General features: G+C 27.5%; 3 protein-coding genes across 4 annotated transcripts; 1 reads left to right on the plus strand and 2 right to left on the minus strand.

The window, feature by feature from the left end:
* Positions 1-77: 77 nt before the first annotated feature.
* Positions 78-11,776, plus strand: LOC130447707 (rho GTPase-activating protein gacJ-like). 2 transcript variants are annotated; one of them, XM_056784672.1, is made up of 9 exons: positions 78-374; positions 428-586; positions 1,124-2,160; positions 4,047-4,167; positions 4,431-4,608; positions 7,564-7,705; positions 7,761-8,277; positions 8,331-8,451; positions 11,606-11,776. In XM_056784672.1, exons 1-9 carry the CDS (start codon positions 184-186, stop codon positions 11,630-11,632), a joined length of 2,493 nt encoding a protein of 830 aa, XP_056640650.1. In that variant the 5' UTR covers positions 78-183; the 3' UTR covers positions 11,633-11,776. The 2 variants fall into 2 exon arrangements, with proteins under 2 accessions (XP_056640650.1, XP_056640651.1); XM_056784673.1 differs by having other exon boundaries at positions 83-374; positions 4,059-4,167.
* Positions 11,777-11,815: 39 nt separating this feature from the next.
* LOC130447708 (DDB1- and CUL4-associated factor 12 homolog) lies at positions 11,816-16,282 on the minus strand. The gene is made up of 6 exons (XM_056784674.1): positions 15,735-16,282; positions 15,449-15,676; positions 15,223-15,390; positions 14,318-14,533; positions 14,061-14,249; positions 11,816-13,142 (listed from the first exon to the last, which is right to left on the minus strand). The coding sequence occupies exons 1-6, from the start codon at positions 16,140-16,142 to the stop codon at positions 12,987-12,989; spliced, it is 1,365 nt and encodes a 454-aa protein (XP_056640652.1). The 5' UTR covers positions 16,143-16,282; the 3' UTR covers positions 11,816-12,986.
* Positions 16,283-16,805: 523 nt separating this feature from the next.
* On the minus strand, positions 16,806-18,606 carry LOC130448171 (U3 small nucleolar RNA-associated protein 15 homolog). The gene is made up of 3 exons (XM_056785417.1): positions 18,441-18,606; positions 18,130-18,386; positions 16,806-18,076 (listed from the first exon to the last, which is right to left on the minus strand). The coding sequence occupies exons 1-3, from the start codon at positions 18,528-18,530 to the stop codon at positions 16,852-16,854; spliced, it is 1,572 nt and encodes a 523-aa protein (XP_056641395.1). The 5' UTR covers positions 18,531-18,606; the 3' UTR covers positions 16,806-16,851.
* Between the last annotated feature and the right edge of the window lie 103 nt (positions 18,607-18,709).

Below are 18,709 nucleotides of genomic sequence, written 5' to 3' on the forward strand. Positions count from 1 at the left end.
TTCAAACCGGACGTGATTGCTTTGATTACACGATACAAATGTTGAACGTTTGTGATTCGTGTTCTAATTGACATATGACAAATGAAGTTTCTTTCAATAAAGTTTTCATGTAATGTGTTGTTACATGGTTGCAGTAAATAATTAAACGTTATGTTGTGATTAAATTAAATATATAATTTGAAAATGGCCAAAAAAGTCGACGTCAATTTTCAATCGAAGATAAGTAGAAACGATCGTTTCGCGCAAATGTCTCAACAGGAAAAATTAATCGAACAAAAGAAAAGGGAAATACTAGCGAAGCTCGACGCCAAAGAAAAAAGTAATAAAGTTGATAAACCAAACACCGAAAATACCAACAAACAAATCAACAAAAGGTAAAATGAGATATTTTACAAACTAAAAAGGTATTAACATATTATTAATTTAGTAATTCCGAATCAAACTGTGGCAATAAAGAAGTTAAAAATATATATTCTAATGACGGATCGTTCCTTAATCAATTCAAACAGTTAAAGGAAACCAAAAAACTAGATTCGAAATTTAAGGGATTTAATAGATCCAAAGGAAGACATGATAAACTCTCAAGGTAAGTGAATTAATTTTTTTTCTAAATAAATTTTTTATTACGTAAAATTAGTTCATGTAATAGCCTTTAGGACAATTTCTTCTATAGTATTTTATGATTTGTTTCTAATAAAAGTTTGAATAATGGATTTATATGAATTCCTAACTAATAGAAATATATTTTATTTTTGATATTGTACGAATTTGGGAAGCTTCAAAATGTATTTAAACAATATTGAATTGCACTTTAAATTATAATTTATTGATGTAACGTTGTATTTTCGAGTTTTTACCTAATTTATTTGCTATTTTTATCACTTTTAGCTGCAAATTTGGTTGATACAAGTTCAATTTTAGTCTTTTAGATCTATTTGATTCAATTTTTTGACCTTTTTATACCAAATTTCTCATTTATTTGTTATTTTCTCTATTTATATGACTTTTAACTTCAAATTTAGTTGATAGAAGATCAATTTCAGTCTTTTAGACCATGTTAAATGAATTTTTCTTATTTATAAGTTTCAGTATCGTTTCTATCAAATATTTACTGTTATTTTAGTGATGATAGACACAAGTTGGATAGAAGGCCAACTCGACAGCGTTCCCTTTCGCCTAAAGACCGTCAACAACCAAAAAGATCGACTCGTTTCGACAAAACAACAAATTTTGAACCCAAAATAACGATAAACACTTCGTTCAGTTCATCTTTGATACAAACTCAATCGCAACCGCCTCCCGAACCACCCCAAATACAATCCGTTAATATAAACACCCAAAACGTAACGGGTCCACCTTTATTAAAGAACGTACTGCCACAACAAACAGTAACATTTCAAAATATATCAGATCCACCCATTCCGGAAACCGTTATAACAGCATCTCCGGTACTTTTAAACGTACCGCCTCCTCAATTGGTTCTCAGTCAGGTTTCCAATCCCATTATAACCACGGTTAATTTACCTAGTAATATAGCACCTGTACCACCTCCTTGTTTATCTACAGTCGAATTATCTAGTATACCGCCGCCGAATCCCATACAAATCCACAACATCCCCCAACCGGAACCTCTAAATACCCTAAATATACCCCAACCGGCTCCTTTACAAGTCCACAACATCCCGACCCCGACTACTATTCAATTAAGCAAAATACCAACCCCCAAACCGTTGGATTTGTTATCTATACCGACTCCATGCGAAGACGGTTTATCCAATACGGATTTCATTAGGAATATACCGCCTCCTAATAAAACTATACCGCCTCCGTCGTTGATACAAGAAAATCGAATTCTGTTACCCCAATCTCAAACCATTACGGTACCATCCACCCAGAACGTTCTGATTCACGGTATACCTTCCACTGATACGGTACCGACAGGTTTTTCGTCGGTGACGGTCGCTTTACCGGTGGTCGTGGGGCAGGTTACTAATAATATACCGTCTCTAATGGCTCAACCAATTCTACCGCCTCCGGGGATAGTTAATGTTAACGTCAGTTGCCCGCCGCCTTTGTCTCTACAGAATTTCGTCAATCGACCGCCACCTGTTGGGTTTCCTCCACCGGCACAGGCGCCAGAGTCGAATGATGTGAATACAGGTAATTTTTTTTTGGAAATTTCGTTTTTTATATGTAAATTTCAAGGTTTTTTTTTCGATATATTCCTCTTGATTCACACTTGAACGTGGTACTCGTGGCGTTTGATTGTCTTTGGGCCATTTTGACTTTTTTATCAATTTTTTTTTTCGCGATTTTTACGGTTTTCCTGCCATCCAAGTCGCCGGATCCGACACCAATTGATCATTTTTTTAAAATATTTGGATTTTGCAGCTCAAAATTGCTCAAAGTACTATTAGACGCCCGATTATTCTGTAATAGTCTTTTTTTAAACAGGGATGACTTAAAATTATCCATAAAAAATAATTAATACCGGGAAAATTTGGAAAAAAATGAGTGTATTGTCGAAAATGTATCGGATCTAATAATAATTTAATGGATTCAACGATAAATAATTGGATCTGTTGTTAAATTAACGGAATCAATTATAAATAATTGGATCTGTTGTTGAATTGATGGATTCAACAATAAATAATTGGATCTGTAGTTAAATTAATGGATTTAATGGCGAATAATTGGATCTATCTATAAATGGATGGTTGTTTGATGGTATGATAGATCTTTAGATCATTGAATTGATGTATCGTGTATTAAATCCATTAGAATATTGATAAATCGTTGGATCATTTATTAATTTTATAAAACTATTGACAAATTGATGGATCAATGGATAATTGAATGTTTGGATAGATGGATAGTATTAGAAAGCAATTAAAAAAATTGATAAATGGATGGATCGTGCGTTAAATCCATTAATAAATTGATAACTCGTTGGATCTTTTAATTAATGTTATAAAATGATCGATAAATGGATGGATCGATGGATAACTAGTTAAATAGATGGTTAGATCTCGTATTAAATCCATTGAAATATTGACAAGTCATTGGATGTTTCGTTAATTCAATGGATCAATTGATAAATAATTGATTAATCGATGCATCTTTCGATAAACGTATCGGTTTATTGATAAATTGATTAAGAATTAATTTTGTCGGTAAATTTGACGGATTTAATGATGAATGGTTGGATCGATGGTTAACTAGATGAATGGATGGTTGGATCTCGTGTTAAATCAATTAAAATACTAACAAACCGTTGGGTTTTGTGTCAATTGGATAAATTAATGGATCATTAAATAAATAATTGATGGATCTCGTGTTAAACCTATTAAAACGTTGGATTTTTTGTTAATTGTATAAATTGATGGATCAATGGATTAGAAATTATTATTTCTTCGATAAATTAATGGATTTTTTTTTATAATTGGATAACTATTAAAATGTATAACCGGATCTTGTGATGAATAAATTTATAAATCAACGGATCCAATTATTTAATAATTAATAAACGATTCCATCTAGCATTATATGGATCTTGTGTCGAATGTATCAAAAGTAACTAATGGCCGGATCAGTTAATAGAATAACTAATTAACTGATGGATCTTTCGATAATTAATTAATTTGATGGATCGTTTGATAAATTATTGGATGTAATGATGAATTTGATGGATCCACGGTCGAATAGAAGAATGGACGATAAATGGATTAGTCGGTCGACATTTAGATCCATCGGTTAATAAATAAACGGATCCGCGAATCGGTAATATACAGGGTGAATCGATAAATTGAATACATTTTAGTGGTTTTTTCTTTTTTTTTTTTTTTTGGAAAATTCTGTCGATACAATTGTTATAATACGGGGTGAATCGTTAATGCGAACTGTTTTGTTTTTATATTTTGGAGGTTTTGTCGAAATTATACGGGGTCGATGCGAAAATTTATCATTGTTTTTCTTTCGGTGTTGATTAAATGTCGAAGTCATCCCTGTATCTTTGTCGGGGCGATTTTTAGTGACGTGTTGTGAAGTTTTCCCCTCAGGTACGCCGGAATACGAGGCGATGGCGTCTCTGGGGCGCATGGTGGCCGAATGCGGAGACACGTTCGAGGACGTCGTCAGACAACGAAAAGAACAAGATCCCAGATTGTGGTATGCGTGGCAGAACTACACAAAATAATAATAAAAATTAAAAAAAAAAAAAAAATTAGATCTTGGTGGTTCGAGTTCGATTATTACAATTTTTTTTATTGTAATTTCAGTGCGATTAATACGGATTTTTGGTTTTCGATTTACGACGATTTTTTTTTATTTAATAATAATTAATAATCGGGCTTGATCCATCGCGTTGTCGTTTACGGTTGAATTTTATCTATGGAAAAATTTTTTTTTTTTGTTTTTTGGAATGTTTATAGGTTCTTGTTTGATAAGGATTCGGAGGCTTACAAGCAGTACAGGGAGTTCGTAGATCGGGTTAAAAGGACGACGAAGGAATCGGAAACAGTCAAACCGGAAGATAAATACGAACCGGAAATGGTATTGGAAGATATCGAGAATGGTAAAGAGGAGCAGAATAAAAATTCTGGGGATCAGGTTAGTGTGGAATTTTGCGGTGATTTTTTATGGGGAAATGTGTCTAAGGGGGGGCGAAATTTTTTTTGCATATTTTTCTTACTTTTTTTCAATTTTTTACACTTTTTCTTAATTTTTTCAATTTTTTGCATTTTTTTTCTTAATTTTTTTGCATTTTTTTTTTCAATTTTTTCTTAATTTTTTTGCATTTTTTTCTTGATTTTTTTCAATTTTTTTATTTTTTTTTCAATTTTTTGGCATTTTTTCCTTAATCCTTTTTTTTCAATTTTTTTCTTATTTTTTTGCATTTTTTCCTTAATTCTTTTTTTTTTCAATTCTTTTGCATTTTTTTCTTGATTTTTTTCAATTTTTTTATTTTTTTTCAATTTTTTGGCATTTTTTCCTTAATCCTTTTTTTCTTATTTTTTGCATTTTTTTCTTAATTCTTTTTTCAATTTTTTTTTCAATTCTTTTGCATTTTTTTCTTAATTTTTTTTTCAATTTTTTTTCATTTTTTTTTCAATTTTTCGATTTTTTTTCAATTTTTTTACATTTCTTCCTCAATCCATTTTTTTCAATTTTTTTCTTATTTTTTTGCATTTTTTCCTTAATTCTTTTTTTTCAATTTTTTTGCATTTCTTCCTTTTCTCTTTTTTTCAATTTTTTTGCATTTCTTTTTTTTCAATTTTTTTCTTATTTTTTTTGCATTTTTTCCTTAATTCTTTTTTTTTCAATTTTTTCATTTTTTTTCAATTTTTTACACTTTTTCTTAGTTTTTTCAATTTTTTGCATTTTTTTCTTAATTTTTTTGCATTTTTTTTTCAATTTTTTTGCTTAATTTTTTTTTTCAATTTTTTTGCATTTTTTTCTTTTTTTTCTCAATTTTTTGATTTTTTTTCAATTTTTTTGCATTTTTTCCTTAATCCTTTTTTTTCAATTTTTTTCTTATTTTTTTGCATTTTTTCCTTAATTCTTTTTTTTTTTCAATTCTTTTGCATTTTCTTCTTAATTTTTTTGCAATTTTTTTTCAATTTTTTGATTTTTTTTTCAATTTTTTTGCATTTTTTCCTTAATCCTTTTTTTTCAATTTTTTTCTTATTTTTTGCATTTTTTCCTTAATTCTTTTTTTTCAATTTTTTGATTTTTTTTCAATTTTTTACACTTTTTCTTAGTTTTTTCAATTTTTTGCATTCTTTTCTTAATTTTTTTGCATTTTTTTTCAATTTTTTTGCTAAATTTTTTTGCATTTTTTTCTTGATTTTTTTCAATTTTTTTATTTTTTTTTCAATTTTTTGGCATTTTTTCCTTAATCCTTTTTTTTCAATTTTTTTCTTATTTTTTGCATTTTTTTCTTTCTTTTCTCAATTTTTTGATTTTTTTCAATTTTTTTGCATTTTTTCCTTAATCCTTTTTTTTCAATTTTTTTCTTATTTTTTTGCATTTTTTCCTTAATTCTTTTTTTTTTCAATTCTTTTGCATTTTTTTCTTGATTTTTTTCAATTTTTTTATTTTTTTTCAATTTTTTGGCATTTTTTCCTTAATCCTTTTTTTCTTATTTTTTGCATTTTTTTCTTAATTCTTTTTTCAATTTTTTTTTCAATTCTTTTGCATTTTTTTCTTAATTTTTTTTTCAATTTTTTTTCATTTTTTTTTCAATTTTTCGATTTTTTTTCAATTTTTTTACATTTCTTCCTCAATCCATTTTTTTCAATTTTTTTCTTATTTTTGCATTTTTTCCTTAATTCTTTTTTTTCAATTTTTTTGCATTTCTTCCTTTTCTCTTTTTTTCAATTTTTTTGCATTTCTTTTTTTTCAATTTTTTTCTTATTTTTTTGCATTTTTTCCTTAATTCTTTTTTTTTCAATTTTTTCATTTTTTTTCAATTTTTTACACTTTTTCTTAGTTTTTTTCAATTTTTTGCATTTTTTTCTTAATTTTTTTGCATTTTTTTTTCAATTTTTTTGCATTTTTTTTTTTTCAATTTTTTTGCATTTTTTTCTTTTTTTTCTCAATTTTTTGATTTTTTTTCAATTTTTTTGCATTTTTTCCTTAATCCTTTTTTTTCAATTTTTTTCTTATTTTTTTGCATTTTTTCCTTAATTCTTTTTTTTTTTCAATTCTTTTGCATTTTCTTCTTAATTTTTTTGCAATTTTTTTTCAATTTTTTGATTTTTTTTTCAATTTTTTTGCATTTTTTCCTTAATCCTTTTTTTTCAATTTTTTTCTTATTTTTTGCATTTTTTCCTTAATTCTTTTTTTTCAATTTTTTGATTTTTTTTCAATTTTTTACACTTTTTCTTAGTTTTTTCAATTTTTTGCATTCTTTTCTTAATTTTTTTGCATTTTTTTTCAATTTTTTTGCTAAATTTTTTTGCATTTTTTTCTTTTTTCTCAATTTTTTGATTTTTTCCTTAATCCTTTTTTTTCAATTTTTTTCTTATTTTTTGCATTTTTTCCTCAATTCTTTTTTTTTCAATTTTTTGATTTTTTTTCAATTTTTTTGCATTTTTTCCTTAATTCTTTTTTTTTCAATTTTTTTGCATTTCTTTCTTTTTTTTCAATTTTTTTCTTAATTTTTCTTTTCAATTTTTGTTGCATTTTTTTCTTAATGTTTTTTCAATTTTTTACAAAAATTATTCTTATTTTTTTTCAATTTTTTTCGATTTTTCTCTTAATTTTTCTTTAATTTTTTTAATAGATTTTTATTTATAAATAAATGCCCAAATTTTTTTGTTATATGATATTAATTTTATCAAAAATTCATAATTATTTTTTTTTGGAAAAAAAAATATTTGTCACTGAAAATTCTCAAATTTCAAAAAGTAAAACACTGATTTTTTCTAAATTAAGAACTTTTTTATAATCTTTCCATTTTTTTGTTATTTTTTATAGTTTTTCAAAACTGCTGTAAATTTTTCTTGAAAAATGTGAGGTTAGTTTACACACCATATTTCCTAGAAAAATCTCCATTTTCAGAGCGACGAAAATTCCGAAAGGAAACGAAAGCGAAAAAGCAGATGGGGCAATAAAGATCCTAACGTACCCCCGCCCGCAGTCACGTACACACCCCCGATCGCCACCCTACCCATGATGCCGATACAACCCCCCCAAGTATCGAGTAAGTCGATTTCGAAACTTTTTTTTTTTTTCAAACAAATTTCCCCCCCTTGCAGATCCGGTGGTACTATCGAAAATAACCCGCAACGATCCCGGACTGATCCAATACGCCATCAACACCTACGGCACCTCCAACCTATCCGAGGAAGATTGGAAGAAAGCGGAAGACAATTACAAGGTGAACCTGTTGTATCTGGATATGGTGAAGAAGAAAGAAGAGGCGGAACGATTGAAATTGGCCGGTAAAAATAAATACGAGTACGATTCGGACGAGGACACCGAGGGCGGTACTTGGGAACACAAAGCCAGAGAAAAGGAAATGATGAATACCCAATTGTGGGCTAACGAATTGACCAAACAGGCCGAAGGTAAACACCACATCGGGGATTTTTTACCGGCGGAGGAATTGAAGAAATTCATGGAGAAATCGGCGAAGGAAACGCACGTTTCCGATTACAAGGAATTCCAAATTAGGGAGGATAATATCGGGTTTAAGATGTTGCAGAAATTGGGGTGGTCGGAAGGGGAAGGTTTGGGATCCAGCGGAATGGGTATCGTCGAGCCGATTAATAAGTAATTCGTTTAAATTGTTGTTTTTTTTTTGTAATTTTATTTTTGTTTCGTAGGGGGCCGCCTAGGGAGCATACCCAAGGTTTGGGTTTGAACGAATCCGAAGAAGATGAGGACGAATATCAATCGTACAGGAAAAGGATGATGTTGGCTTATAGGTTCAGACCGAATCCTTTGGTAAGTCGTTTGTTTTTATTTTATTTTTATTATTAAAAAATATTTCGATTTAATGTTTATATAAATATTTTTTTGTTTTGTTTTGAATTTTTTTTTGTTTATTTTTTAAACGATATGGCCAATTTCAGTTTCCAATAGAAAAAAAAAACAAATTTCCAAATTTAAATATATTTTTGATTAATTTTTTTTGTTTTGTTCAGTTTTTTTTTTTAATTAATTTTGAATTTTTCATATAATCCATCAAAATTTCGCTTACAACAGAAAAAATATGGAAATTCAAATTTTTTTTTCGATATTTTTTTGTTTAATTTCGTATTTATTTTATTTTTTACGAATTTTTTGTTTGTTTTTTTCTTAAATATATTTTTTATACAAAAAAATTATGGTCAATTTCCGTTTCCAATAAAAAAAAAACAAAATTTCCAAATTTAAATAATATTTTTGATTGTTTTGTTCAGTTTTTTGGTTTTTTTTTAAATTAATTTTGAATTTTTTATATAATCCATCAAAATTTCGCTTACAACAGAAAAAATATGGAAATTCAAACTTTTTTTTCGATATTTTTTTGTTTAATTTCGTATTTATTTTATTTTTTACGAATTTTTTGTTTGTTTTTTTCTTAAATATATTTTTTATACAAAAAAATTATGGTCAATTTCCGTTTCCAATAAAAAAAAAACAAAATTTCCAAATTTAAATAATATTTTTGATTGTTTTGTTCAGTTTTTTGGTTTTTTTTAAATTAATTTTGAATTTTTTATATAATCCATCAAAATTTCGCTTACAACAGAAAAAATATAGAAATTCAAATTTTTTTGTTTAATTTTGTATTTATTTTATTTTTTACGAATTTTTTGTTTGTTTTTTTCTTAAATATATTTTTTATACAAAAACATGGTCAATTTTCGTTTCGAATAGAAAAAAAACAATTTCCAAATTTAAATATATTTTTGATTCATTTTTTTATTGTTTTGTTCAGTTTTTTGTTAGAAAATAGAAAAAATATAGAAATTCAAATTTTTTTGTTTAATTTTGTATTTATTTTATTTTTTACGAATTTTTTGTTTGTTTTTTTCTTAAATATATTTTTTATACAAAAAAATTATGGTCAATTTCCGTTTCCAATAAAAAAAAAACAAAATTTCCAAATTTAAATAATATTTTTGATTGTTTTGTTCAGTTTTTTGGTTTTTTTTAAATTAATTTTGAATTTTTTATATAATCCATCAAAATTTCGCTTACAACAGAAAAAATATGGAAATTCAAACTTTTTTTTCGATATTTTTTTGTTTAATTTCGTATTTATTTTATTTTTTACGAATTTTTTGTTTGTTTTTTTCTTAAATATATTTTTTATACAAAAAAATTATGGTCAATTTCCGTTTCCAATAAAAAAAAAACAAAATTTCCAAATTTAAATAATATTTTTGATTGTTTTGTTCAGTTTTTTGGTTTTTTTTAAATTAATTTTGAATTTTTTATATAATCCATCAAAATTTCGCTTACAACAGAAAAAATATAGAAATTCAAATTTTTTTGTTTAATTTTGTATTTATTTTATTTTTTACGAATTTTTTGTTTGTTTTTTTCTTAAATATATTTTTTATACAAAAACATGGTCAATTTTCGTTTCGAATAGAAAAAAAACAATTTCCAAATTTAAATATATTTTTGATTCATTTTTTTATTGTTTTGTTCAGTTTTTTGTTAGAAAATAGAAAAAATATAGAAATTCAAATTTTTTTGTTTAATTTTGTATTTATTTTATTTTTTACGAATTTTTTGTTTGTTTTTTTCTTAAATATATTTTTTATACAAAAAAATTATGGTCAATTTCCGTTTCCAATAAAAAAAAAACAAAATTTCCAAATTTAAATAATATTTTTGATTGTTTTGTTCAGTTTTTTGGTTTTTTTTAAATTAATTTTGAATTTTTTATATAATCCATCAAAATTTCGCTTACAACAGAAAAAATATAGAAATTCAAATTTTTTTGTTTAATTTTGTATTTATTTTATTTTTTACGAATTTTTTGTTTGTTTTTTTCTTAAATATATTTTTTATACAAAAACATGGTCAATTTTCGTTTCGAATAGAAAAAAAACAATTTCCAAATTTAAATATATTTTTGATTCATTTTTTTATTGTTTTGTTCAGTTTTTTGTTAGAAAATAGAAAAAATATAGAAATTCAAATTTTTTTGTTTAATTTTGTATTTATTTTATTTTTAACGAATTTTTTTGTTTTTTTAAAATATATTTTTTTTATGCAAAAACAATATGGCCACCTTTTGCTTACAATAGAAGACAAAATGGAGTTGCAAATTTATATATTTTGATTTTGTTTTTCTTTTGCTTTATTTTGTTTTTATCATATTTGCTTTTGTTTGTTGGCTATTTATTTTTTATATTTTGGTTTTGTTTTTTTTGCTTTTTTTTTTAATTTTTTTTTGTTTGTTTCAATTTTTGAAGGAAATTGATTGATTTCCTTTTCCACCAAAACCAATATAATTATTTCTATTTTCATTTATTTTGATTTAAATTTCTATTTGTTCATTCGTTGTTAATTTTTTGTTTCGTTCATTTGTTTTATTATTTTTGCCTTCGTTTGTGACTGTCAATTTTTTATTTCATTTTTGTTGCTAATAATTTTTTGTTTTTTAAAATGCGCTTTTAGTTTTTGCTTAATTTTTTGTTTTTCCAACTACCATTTTGGCAAAAAAATAAGCTTTAATTGAAATTTTCATTGTTTTTTGTTTTGATCTAATTTCGAATTAAACTTATAGTACAAAAACCCCAAAAATGACGTCTTCATCGACATTTGACAATTTGAATGTGTACATTTAAATCCGCAATCATTATAATACGAGGTTCGTCCGAAAAATATCGTATTTACCTTGATATATCCGTTCCAAAACTTTCGAACTACCTCTATGTGACATAAACTTTAACAATAAGTCACAACGATCTCATAATGTTACTTGATGATTGGTTTTTTTAATCAGAATGATGACGTAACGGTTTTCTCATAATTCTGACCTAATTTAATGTTACCGGATTGAAAATTCTTCCGGAATAACTTGTTAAGGCGAAAATACTTTTAGTACGAACCTCGTATATAGGTTTTTTTAATCGTTGGTTATTTTTTGTTCCAGAATAATCCACGTCGACCTTATTATTGATTTAAATTTTTTAGCATGTTCTTTATATTTATATATAATGTGTATAAAATTGCTAGTCCGTTTAAATTGTTTTGTAAATAATAATTATGGAATTGTATATTATAATTGAAAAAAAAATAGCTTCATTATATATTATTTATTCGATTTTTGAATTTATTTCGTCGTTAACCTCAATTCCTTTATAATTTTTTACATTTTTTTTTAATCGAAACGTTGGATGGGAAAAAAATTCCATAAAAAAAATTCGGCAGTAGTTTATTGTAAAAATTTCCATGCTGTATACAAGTAGTGCCGCCCTCGAAACAAAATAAATCACAAAAAAAGATAATTTCTATTAATTTGATTTCGAAACTGCATAACCTAAATATCATCCGCCCCTGGTAAACATAATATAGAATTAAAATTCGTAATTTGTAAACCAAATTTTTTTTTAAATTCATCATATTGTACGAAAATATTTTTTTTTTCTTCAATTAAATGCTAAAAAAGTTACGAGGTACGTTTAAAAAGTAAAATGAATTAGCATTTTCAAAAACGGTGCTATAGAAATGGCAAAAGGAAAAATGAGAACAAAATATTTCAAAATTTGTCTATTTATACGGAAAAACCTAAAAAATTCCATTGTGAACTACGAGGGGATATTGGAAATGATGTACGAATAAAAAAAAATTTCAAAATGCCCCCCCTTATTGTCAATAAAAATCTGTCAATTTTAATCACATTTAAATTTTCCTAAAAATCCAGAAACGTTGGAATACATAAAAATCTATTCATTAAATAATTTATAGTATTTTTTAATTACACCTCGTACATCACCAACTTCATAAAGTGTCATTCCTATAAAAAAAATGAGCTAAAATATAAAATAAATAACCTCGACTAGTTTATATACAAGAAAATAAAACAATTTTTCTATCTTTATACAGTGTGATCCATTTAATATGTATAAAAAAAATTATATCCAAATTTAAAACAACTATTTTCTTGAAAAAATAAATCACCCTATATATACTTCGAAACAAAAAATAATAATTCTTCATTTAAAATAACAGAACTCTAATCACAAAAATTTATATCTGTCAACTGTCACTGAATCTGTCAACCATAATTATAGGTTATATAAAGTTATCTGTCAAATATGTCAAATATACGTTATATGAAGTTATCTGTCAAATGAAATTTTAGGTTATGTGAAGTTATCTGTCAACTGTCATAACGCCTCGTTCACTATAATAGATACAGTATACGAGGTAAAGTCGCAAATATAAGTGAATACGTATATAAACAAGGGGACGTTTAAATGTATTTTGTTTTTGAGATAGAAATTCTGATCATTCGAATAAATATTTTACGTTTATTGCCACAGGCCGGCGTAATTTCCGGTTAAGGTGGCCGGTAACGGACCGCCTGCCGTAAATAATCTCGTACCGGTGGTATCGTAGCAATGCGTATAGATGGCTGGTACGTATTTGACGTTTTGAATGTTATCGATGAATTCGTCGTCGGGAAACTGTCAACAATAGAAAAAAAATCAATTATTCAGTACGTGGAATAGATAATAAAATAACAGTAGTTCGAACGAACGTTTCGTTCTGTTCCTAACTCGAAAAACCGCTAAAGTAGTTCATATGAACATTTCATTTTGTTCTGTTTGTAACCCACAAAAGTAGATCTAATGAACCAATATTCATATATTTTTATCTCTAAATTTTATGTCATAAAAATCGTAGTAGTAGTTCAAATGAACAGTTTGTTTTGATAATAACCAGAAAATCATAAAAATAAATCTCAATTTTGTTGTTTTTTAATGTTTGTCCTTTAAAAAATGTGTTAGTAGTTCAGATGAACGTTTCGTTCTGTTTGTAATCCAAAAAAACCGCTAAAGTAGTTCATATGAACGATAATACTGTATGTTTCATGTTCTTATCCTGAGAAGCACATTTTTTTTCATTTTTTTTAATGTTCATATACTAAAATAACAATAATAGTTCATTCGAACGACGAATAATTTGTTTACACTTTAGTTTTTTGAAGAAATAAGCCAGTAGTAGTTCAAATAAACATTTTTTCAGTCTACTGATGCTTATAAATTGAAATAGTAGTTCATATGAATGATGAATCATTTCTTCGGAAGATTGATTGTTTGAAAAATAACCATAATTGTAGTTTAGATGAACATTTTTTTCAATTCGGCAATGTTTTAATATGAAATCACGATAGTAGTTCATTTGAAGGGTAAATAATTCCTTTACACCTTAGTTTTTTTGAAAAAAAAAGGCTAGTAGTAGTTCATATGAACAGTAGTTCACCATTTCACACAGAACATAACAAATAGTTCATATGCACCTTTTCATAAAAAAATGAGAGATGCTGGTAACAAAATGACAGTTTTCAAAATCAAATTTCAAAGTAAATTTTAATTACTCACCACGTAACCTTTGCTGGCTTTGAGTACGACCGTTCGAGAAGAATTGATACTAGAATCGAGGTATTTACCAGCTTTGAGATCATAGAACATGAGCATACCCAAACCGGTCCCAACTGTGAGTACATTCCCTTGGAAACTAGCAGATCTGATACCGCAACCTGAATATCTTGAATTCACCTTTTTAACAGCCTGAAAATTGTCAATTTTCAATAAGGTTCACCCTGTAATGAGAAAGAGCATCAACAACACGAAAATACCTGCAACGTTCGACAATCCAAAAGCAACGTATAAGATCTACAACCTATTGCGTACAGTCCGGTGTCTTGTACAGCTAGACAGACGTTTTCTTGAGCAGATGGTAATTTTCTAGATAATTTCTGTTTGAAATTTTCCGCGTTCCAAATGTGTATATATCCGTTTAAACTTAGAGCTGCTATTTCGTCGTATTTCTTATTGAAAGTCAAAGCGCGAACCTAAACATGGAAAAGAACAATTATTATTTGAGTAATAATCGATTTGTTTCATCACTTTAATAGATAATATCATAACAGTAGTTCATATGAACGTTATTTTTTTTATTTGTCTAATAAAAATCATAGTAGTTCATATGAACGTTTTATTATCTTTAGATCTTTAAATAACCACAAAACTAGTTCAAATGAATGTTTTGATCTGTCTGTAATACAATAAACCCAAAAAGTAGTTAGAATGAATGTTAATTCTTTTTTTTATCGTTTGCCCAATAAAAATCGTAGTAGTAGTTCAAATGAACCCTTTGTTCTCTTCATAACTTTAAATAACCACGAAATTAGATAATATAAACATTTTTTTTGTTTGTTTTTCTATCCATAATGCAATAAACTCCTAAAGTTGTTCAAATGAACGTTAATTATTTTTAATGTTCCCTTTGTAGCATCTAAAAAACCAATAAAAGTGGTTCATATGAAAATTTTTCAGTTTTTTTTTAATGTTCCTATACTAAAATCACAACAGTAGTTCATTTGAACGATAAATAATTTATTTAAAACTTAAGTCTTTTGAAAACACATATTAGTAGTTCACATGAACAGTAGTTTACCATTGCACACAGATATTAATATTAGTTCATATGCTGATAACCAAATGACAGTTTTTAATATCAAATACTTGGTTTGGTGATTACCTTTTGAGCCCCCCTACAATCTTTCACGGATATGGCTTGGATATGTCGATGCCTCGGTATTTCTTCAGTACTTTCCAATAATTCCGGGGTAATTCTCCACAAAGCCATTTTCGTATCCCTCGAACCAGAGACTAAAAACTCATCGTCCAACCAACACATATCAAATACCTTAAATGGGTTTGTGCGAAATTGATAGGTGTTTTAGCATATAATATAAATAACTTACCCAATCTTTATGGGCATTTTCTCCCACACAAACTGGATCTAAAGTAGGCAATCTATAAATCGCGATATCACAAGTATTTCTAGCTCCCGTCGCCAAAAGGGTTTTTGAGGGGTTAATTTGTACTGAATGAATACCACTTTGTTGTTGTTCAGTACCAAGGAGGTCCCTTTTACTTAACAATGATGGTATTTGGTCTATTTTATGCGTCACAACGTCATATACCATTAACTACCAAAAATATGATATAAAACGACTCAAATATTTTTATAAATTAACGAATTCTTACCTTATTACACTTCGTCCCGAAAACAACTTGTCTATCACTTAACCACTGCGAACAAAACACTTTATTCATATTACCTAAATTTATTGGAGTCTCTTTAAACATTTCGTGAGTTAACATATGCCTACTGCCGTAATCTTGCGTTACAGAACTCAATTTGGTGCACTGCATTTCTCTATTTCTAACATAATCGACGAAATTGAAAGACGTATTCAATATATCTTTCTGCACCGATAGTGGTTCCTCGTCGCTATCACTATCTTCGTAAGTAATAAAATCTTCGGGTTTCTCAGATTTTCTACTCTGTTCTAACTTTAAAGCCTTCAATCTGACTCTTCTCTCTTCTAATCTTTGTTCCAGAGAACAAGACGGGGCACGTCCGAACACAGGACGCATATGCGTTCTAGACATTTTTAATAATTTATACACTTTATCCTATTTTTTCCTAGTCATCCTTTGCGTGTCTTTTCATCGTCCATGAATGATATTGTTGACTTAACTTACAATATCAACAAATGTGACAATGTAGAACTGACAATCAAATGTCATCTGTCAATAACAGGTTCAACAACAACGAAAATTCTTTTAAGATAAATTAATTATTTTGTGAGGTTCAAATAATTAGTCTCAATATATTTATCGGATTATGAAACGAAACACTACCAAATCTATTAATTACTATGTCTGATCCCTGATTTACCTTCTAAAGTTAAGAATAATATTGAAAAATATAGTATTGATCATAAGGGTCCTAATAAAGTTGGCACTATTGTCCTAATTTTCTAAATCGAAATTTTTCATAAGTATAAGAAAGATTTTCTCTTAGTAGAGAAAGTGTAAATGAATTACCTGCACTTAAATAATTCTTTAAAAATGATTAGCTATTATATTGATTTCACTCCAATAGTAGTTCATATAAATCGTAGTTCCAAAATTTATATATAGAAATAATAGTTCATATAAACAGTAGTTTCCTGTTTTATTTTCAATTTGATTCAACAATGTGAACGTGTAGATATGTTTTAAAATTTTACACGAATAATTCTATTTGTAGATTTTAAGGTAAGAAAAAACATTTTGTAATAAAAACAAATTTTATTTATAATTATTGTCATAATCATCACGTTACGGTAAGTACAAAATTTTTTTGTGCATCATTGCTGGGTACTAAATTATGTCCTTTCCTATCACTCAAATTAGTTTCCTCAGCATTCGCCACTTGGCTAGCGAGCAACATACTCATCATACCTTGTAAAACCGCCAAATTATTCGACAATTCGCTCTCCCTTTTCAGCACATTCGTTAATTCGATAAACAATTTACCAACTTCAGGAGGTAAAGATGACACACTATCTTCGTAAGTATCCAAGAAAATATTCGCCGCGTCAATGAGAATTCTAGTAAAACGACAATCTGTTATGTTTCTTATAAGAAATCTCAAAATTTGCAGTAATGATTTCTTATCTTTCGCTTTGAGTGCTTTACCCAAAGCCTTACGACGAATTAATTCCTGTATCAATGAAACGGTAACTTGAGGGTTTTTATTAGCGACGTATGGTAGTAGAACGCTGTCCAAAGCTTTAGAATATTCAAATTTTCTCAAATGACGATCGTGTTTGGTTTCTTTCTCGTGAGTTAGTACAGGAACTACGGTATCTACGGATACTTGATGAGTGTTACTGATAAATTGATAAGATGATAATTTTTTATCCAATTTCTTCTCTTCTTTATCCTCTTCTCTTCTACTTATAGACACCAATCCGTCTACTAGTCCAGCTACTAGAGTATCGTCATTTTTAGAAACCCCCAAACTTAAAATGGCGTTAGGAAAATCTAGAGTGTGTACGGTTTTAAAAGTAGAAATATCGTATATCTTCACGTGCCTATCGAGACTTCCTGATAACAACCTTTTATTATCAGAAGCCAGTCGGAGACAAGTTATTGTTTTATGATGCTGAGATATACTTCCAATTAATCTACCACCAGCTAAACTGTCCCATATTTTTATTTCCGTTCCTCCAGCTGATAAAAATATACCTCCGGCTGGTAGAAAAAGTAAAGATTCCACTGGACTACCATGGTCGACTGTTAAAACTTCATTTTCAGTTCTAATATCAAACATTTTAACTTTATGATCGTAGCTACCGGATAGTACCACATCTGGTACAGCCGGACAAGTCGTACCTGCTCTGATGTAATCATTATGACCCGTGAAAGTTAACAGATTTTTTTCTGTTGGAATGTCCCATATTTTAACAGTTTTATCGTCTGAGAATGTGCTTATTTGAGCTGCGTTGTGTAAAAAATGTGTTCTGTGTACAGGCGCTGTATGCCCTTTGAATAATCTAAAAAAAATTGATAAGCACAATCAGTAATTACAAATTTATTATATAAATACCTCAATAAACTTTTTGAGGAAACATCGAATAGTTTTACGTTCGTTTCTTCGCCTCCTGCAAGAAGAAGTTTACCGTCTGAACGAAATACCGCTCCGTAAGCATTTTCTCTAAACCTAGATATATTTTTTACAACTAATTTAGTTACTGGGTTATAAACTTGAACTCGAACGGAACAAGTAACGGCGAAATAGTGCGGTTCAATTGGTGAAAAATCTATGTAATCTATGGGGCCAAATTCTTTCACTAATACGGGTACCTACGACATTTTTTAACTATAAAACAATGTTTTTAAATAGTTTGAATAACTTACACCTGACTTTTTCCAATAGATGTAATCTGGTGTGATTAACGGTCCACTTTTTTGATAAATTTTAGTGTTCAATTTCTTAAATGCAGGCATCTTTAGTATTTAACATGACATTAATAAGAGAAATGTGTTTTGATTAACTTAACCTACAAATATCTTCTATTTTATTAACCTTCATTCATTTGACAACGAAAAAATAGGTAAACCAACCAACAAAAACTATTATTTTGGAAATTGATTTCGTTTATTAATTAAACTTGCTAAACTTTTGT

This window comes from Diorhabda sublineata, chromosome 8 (genome assembly GCF_026230105.1).
Source record: "Diorhabda sublineata isolate icDioSubl1.1 chromosome 8, icDioSubl1.1, whole genome shotgun sequence".
NCBI lineage: Eukaryota > Metazoa > Arthropoda > Insecta > Coleoptera > Chrysomelidae > Diorhabda > Diorhabda sublineata.

Bases quoted from the DNA above. Each gene is read 5' to 3' on its own strand.
- LOC130447707 (XM_056784672.1), top strand. From the start codon at position 184: ATGGCCAAAAAAGTCGACGTCAATTTTCAATCGAAGATAAGTAGAAAC. The intron at 2,161-4,046 runs GTAATTTTTTTT...CGTGTTGTGAAG, and splicing joins GTCGAATGATGTGAATACAG to TTTTCCCCTCAGGTACGCCG. The intron at 4,609-7,563 runs GTTAGTGTGGAA...CTCCATTTTCAG, and splicing joins ATAAAAATTCTGGGGATCAG to AGCGACGAAAATTCCGAAAG.
- LOC130447708 (XM_056784674.1), bottom strand. From the start codon at position 16,142: ATGTCTAGAACGCATATGCGTCCTGTGTTCGGACGTGCCCCGTCTTGT. The intron at 14,250-14,317 runs GTATTTTCGTGT...GACAATTTTCAG, and splicing joins TGGATTGTCGAACGTTGCAG to GCTGTTAAAAAGGTGAATTC. The intron at 13,143-14,060 runs GTGAGTAATTAA...TATTGTTGACAG, and splicing joins AAGCCAGCAAAGGTTACGTG to TTTCCCGACGACGAATTCAT.
- LOC130448171 (XM_056785417.1), bottom strand. From the start codon at position 18,530: ATGCCTGCATTTAAGAAATTGAACACTAAAATTTATCAAAAAAGTGGA. The intron at 18,387-18,440 runs GTAAGTTATTCA...AAAATGTCGTAG, and splicing joins TCTATTGGAAAAAGTCAGGT to GTACCCGTATTAGTGAAAGA. The intron at 18,077-18,129 runs GTATTTATATAA...AATTTTTTTTAG, and splicing joins TCCTCAAAAAGTTTATTGAG to ATTATTCAAAGGGCATACAG.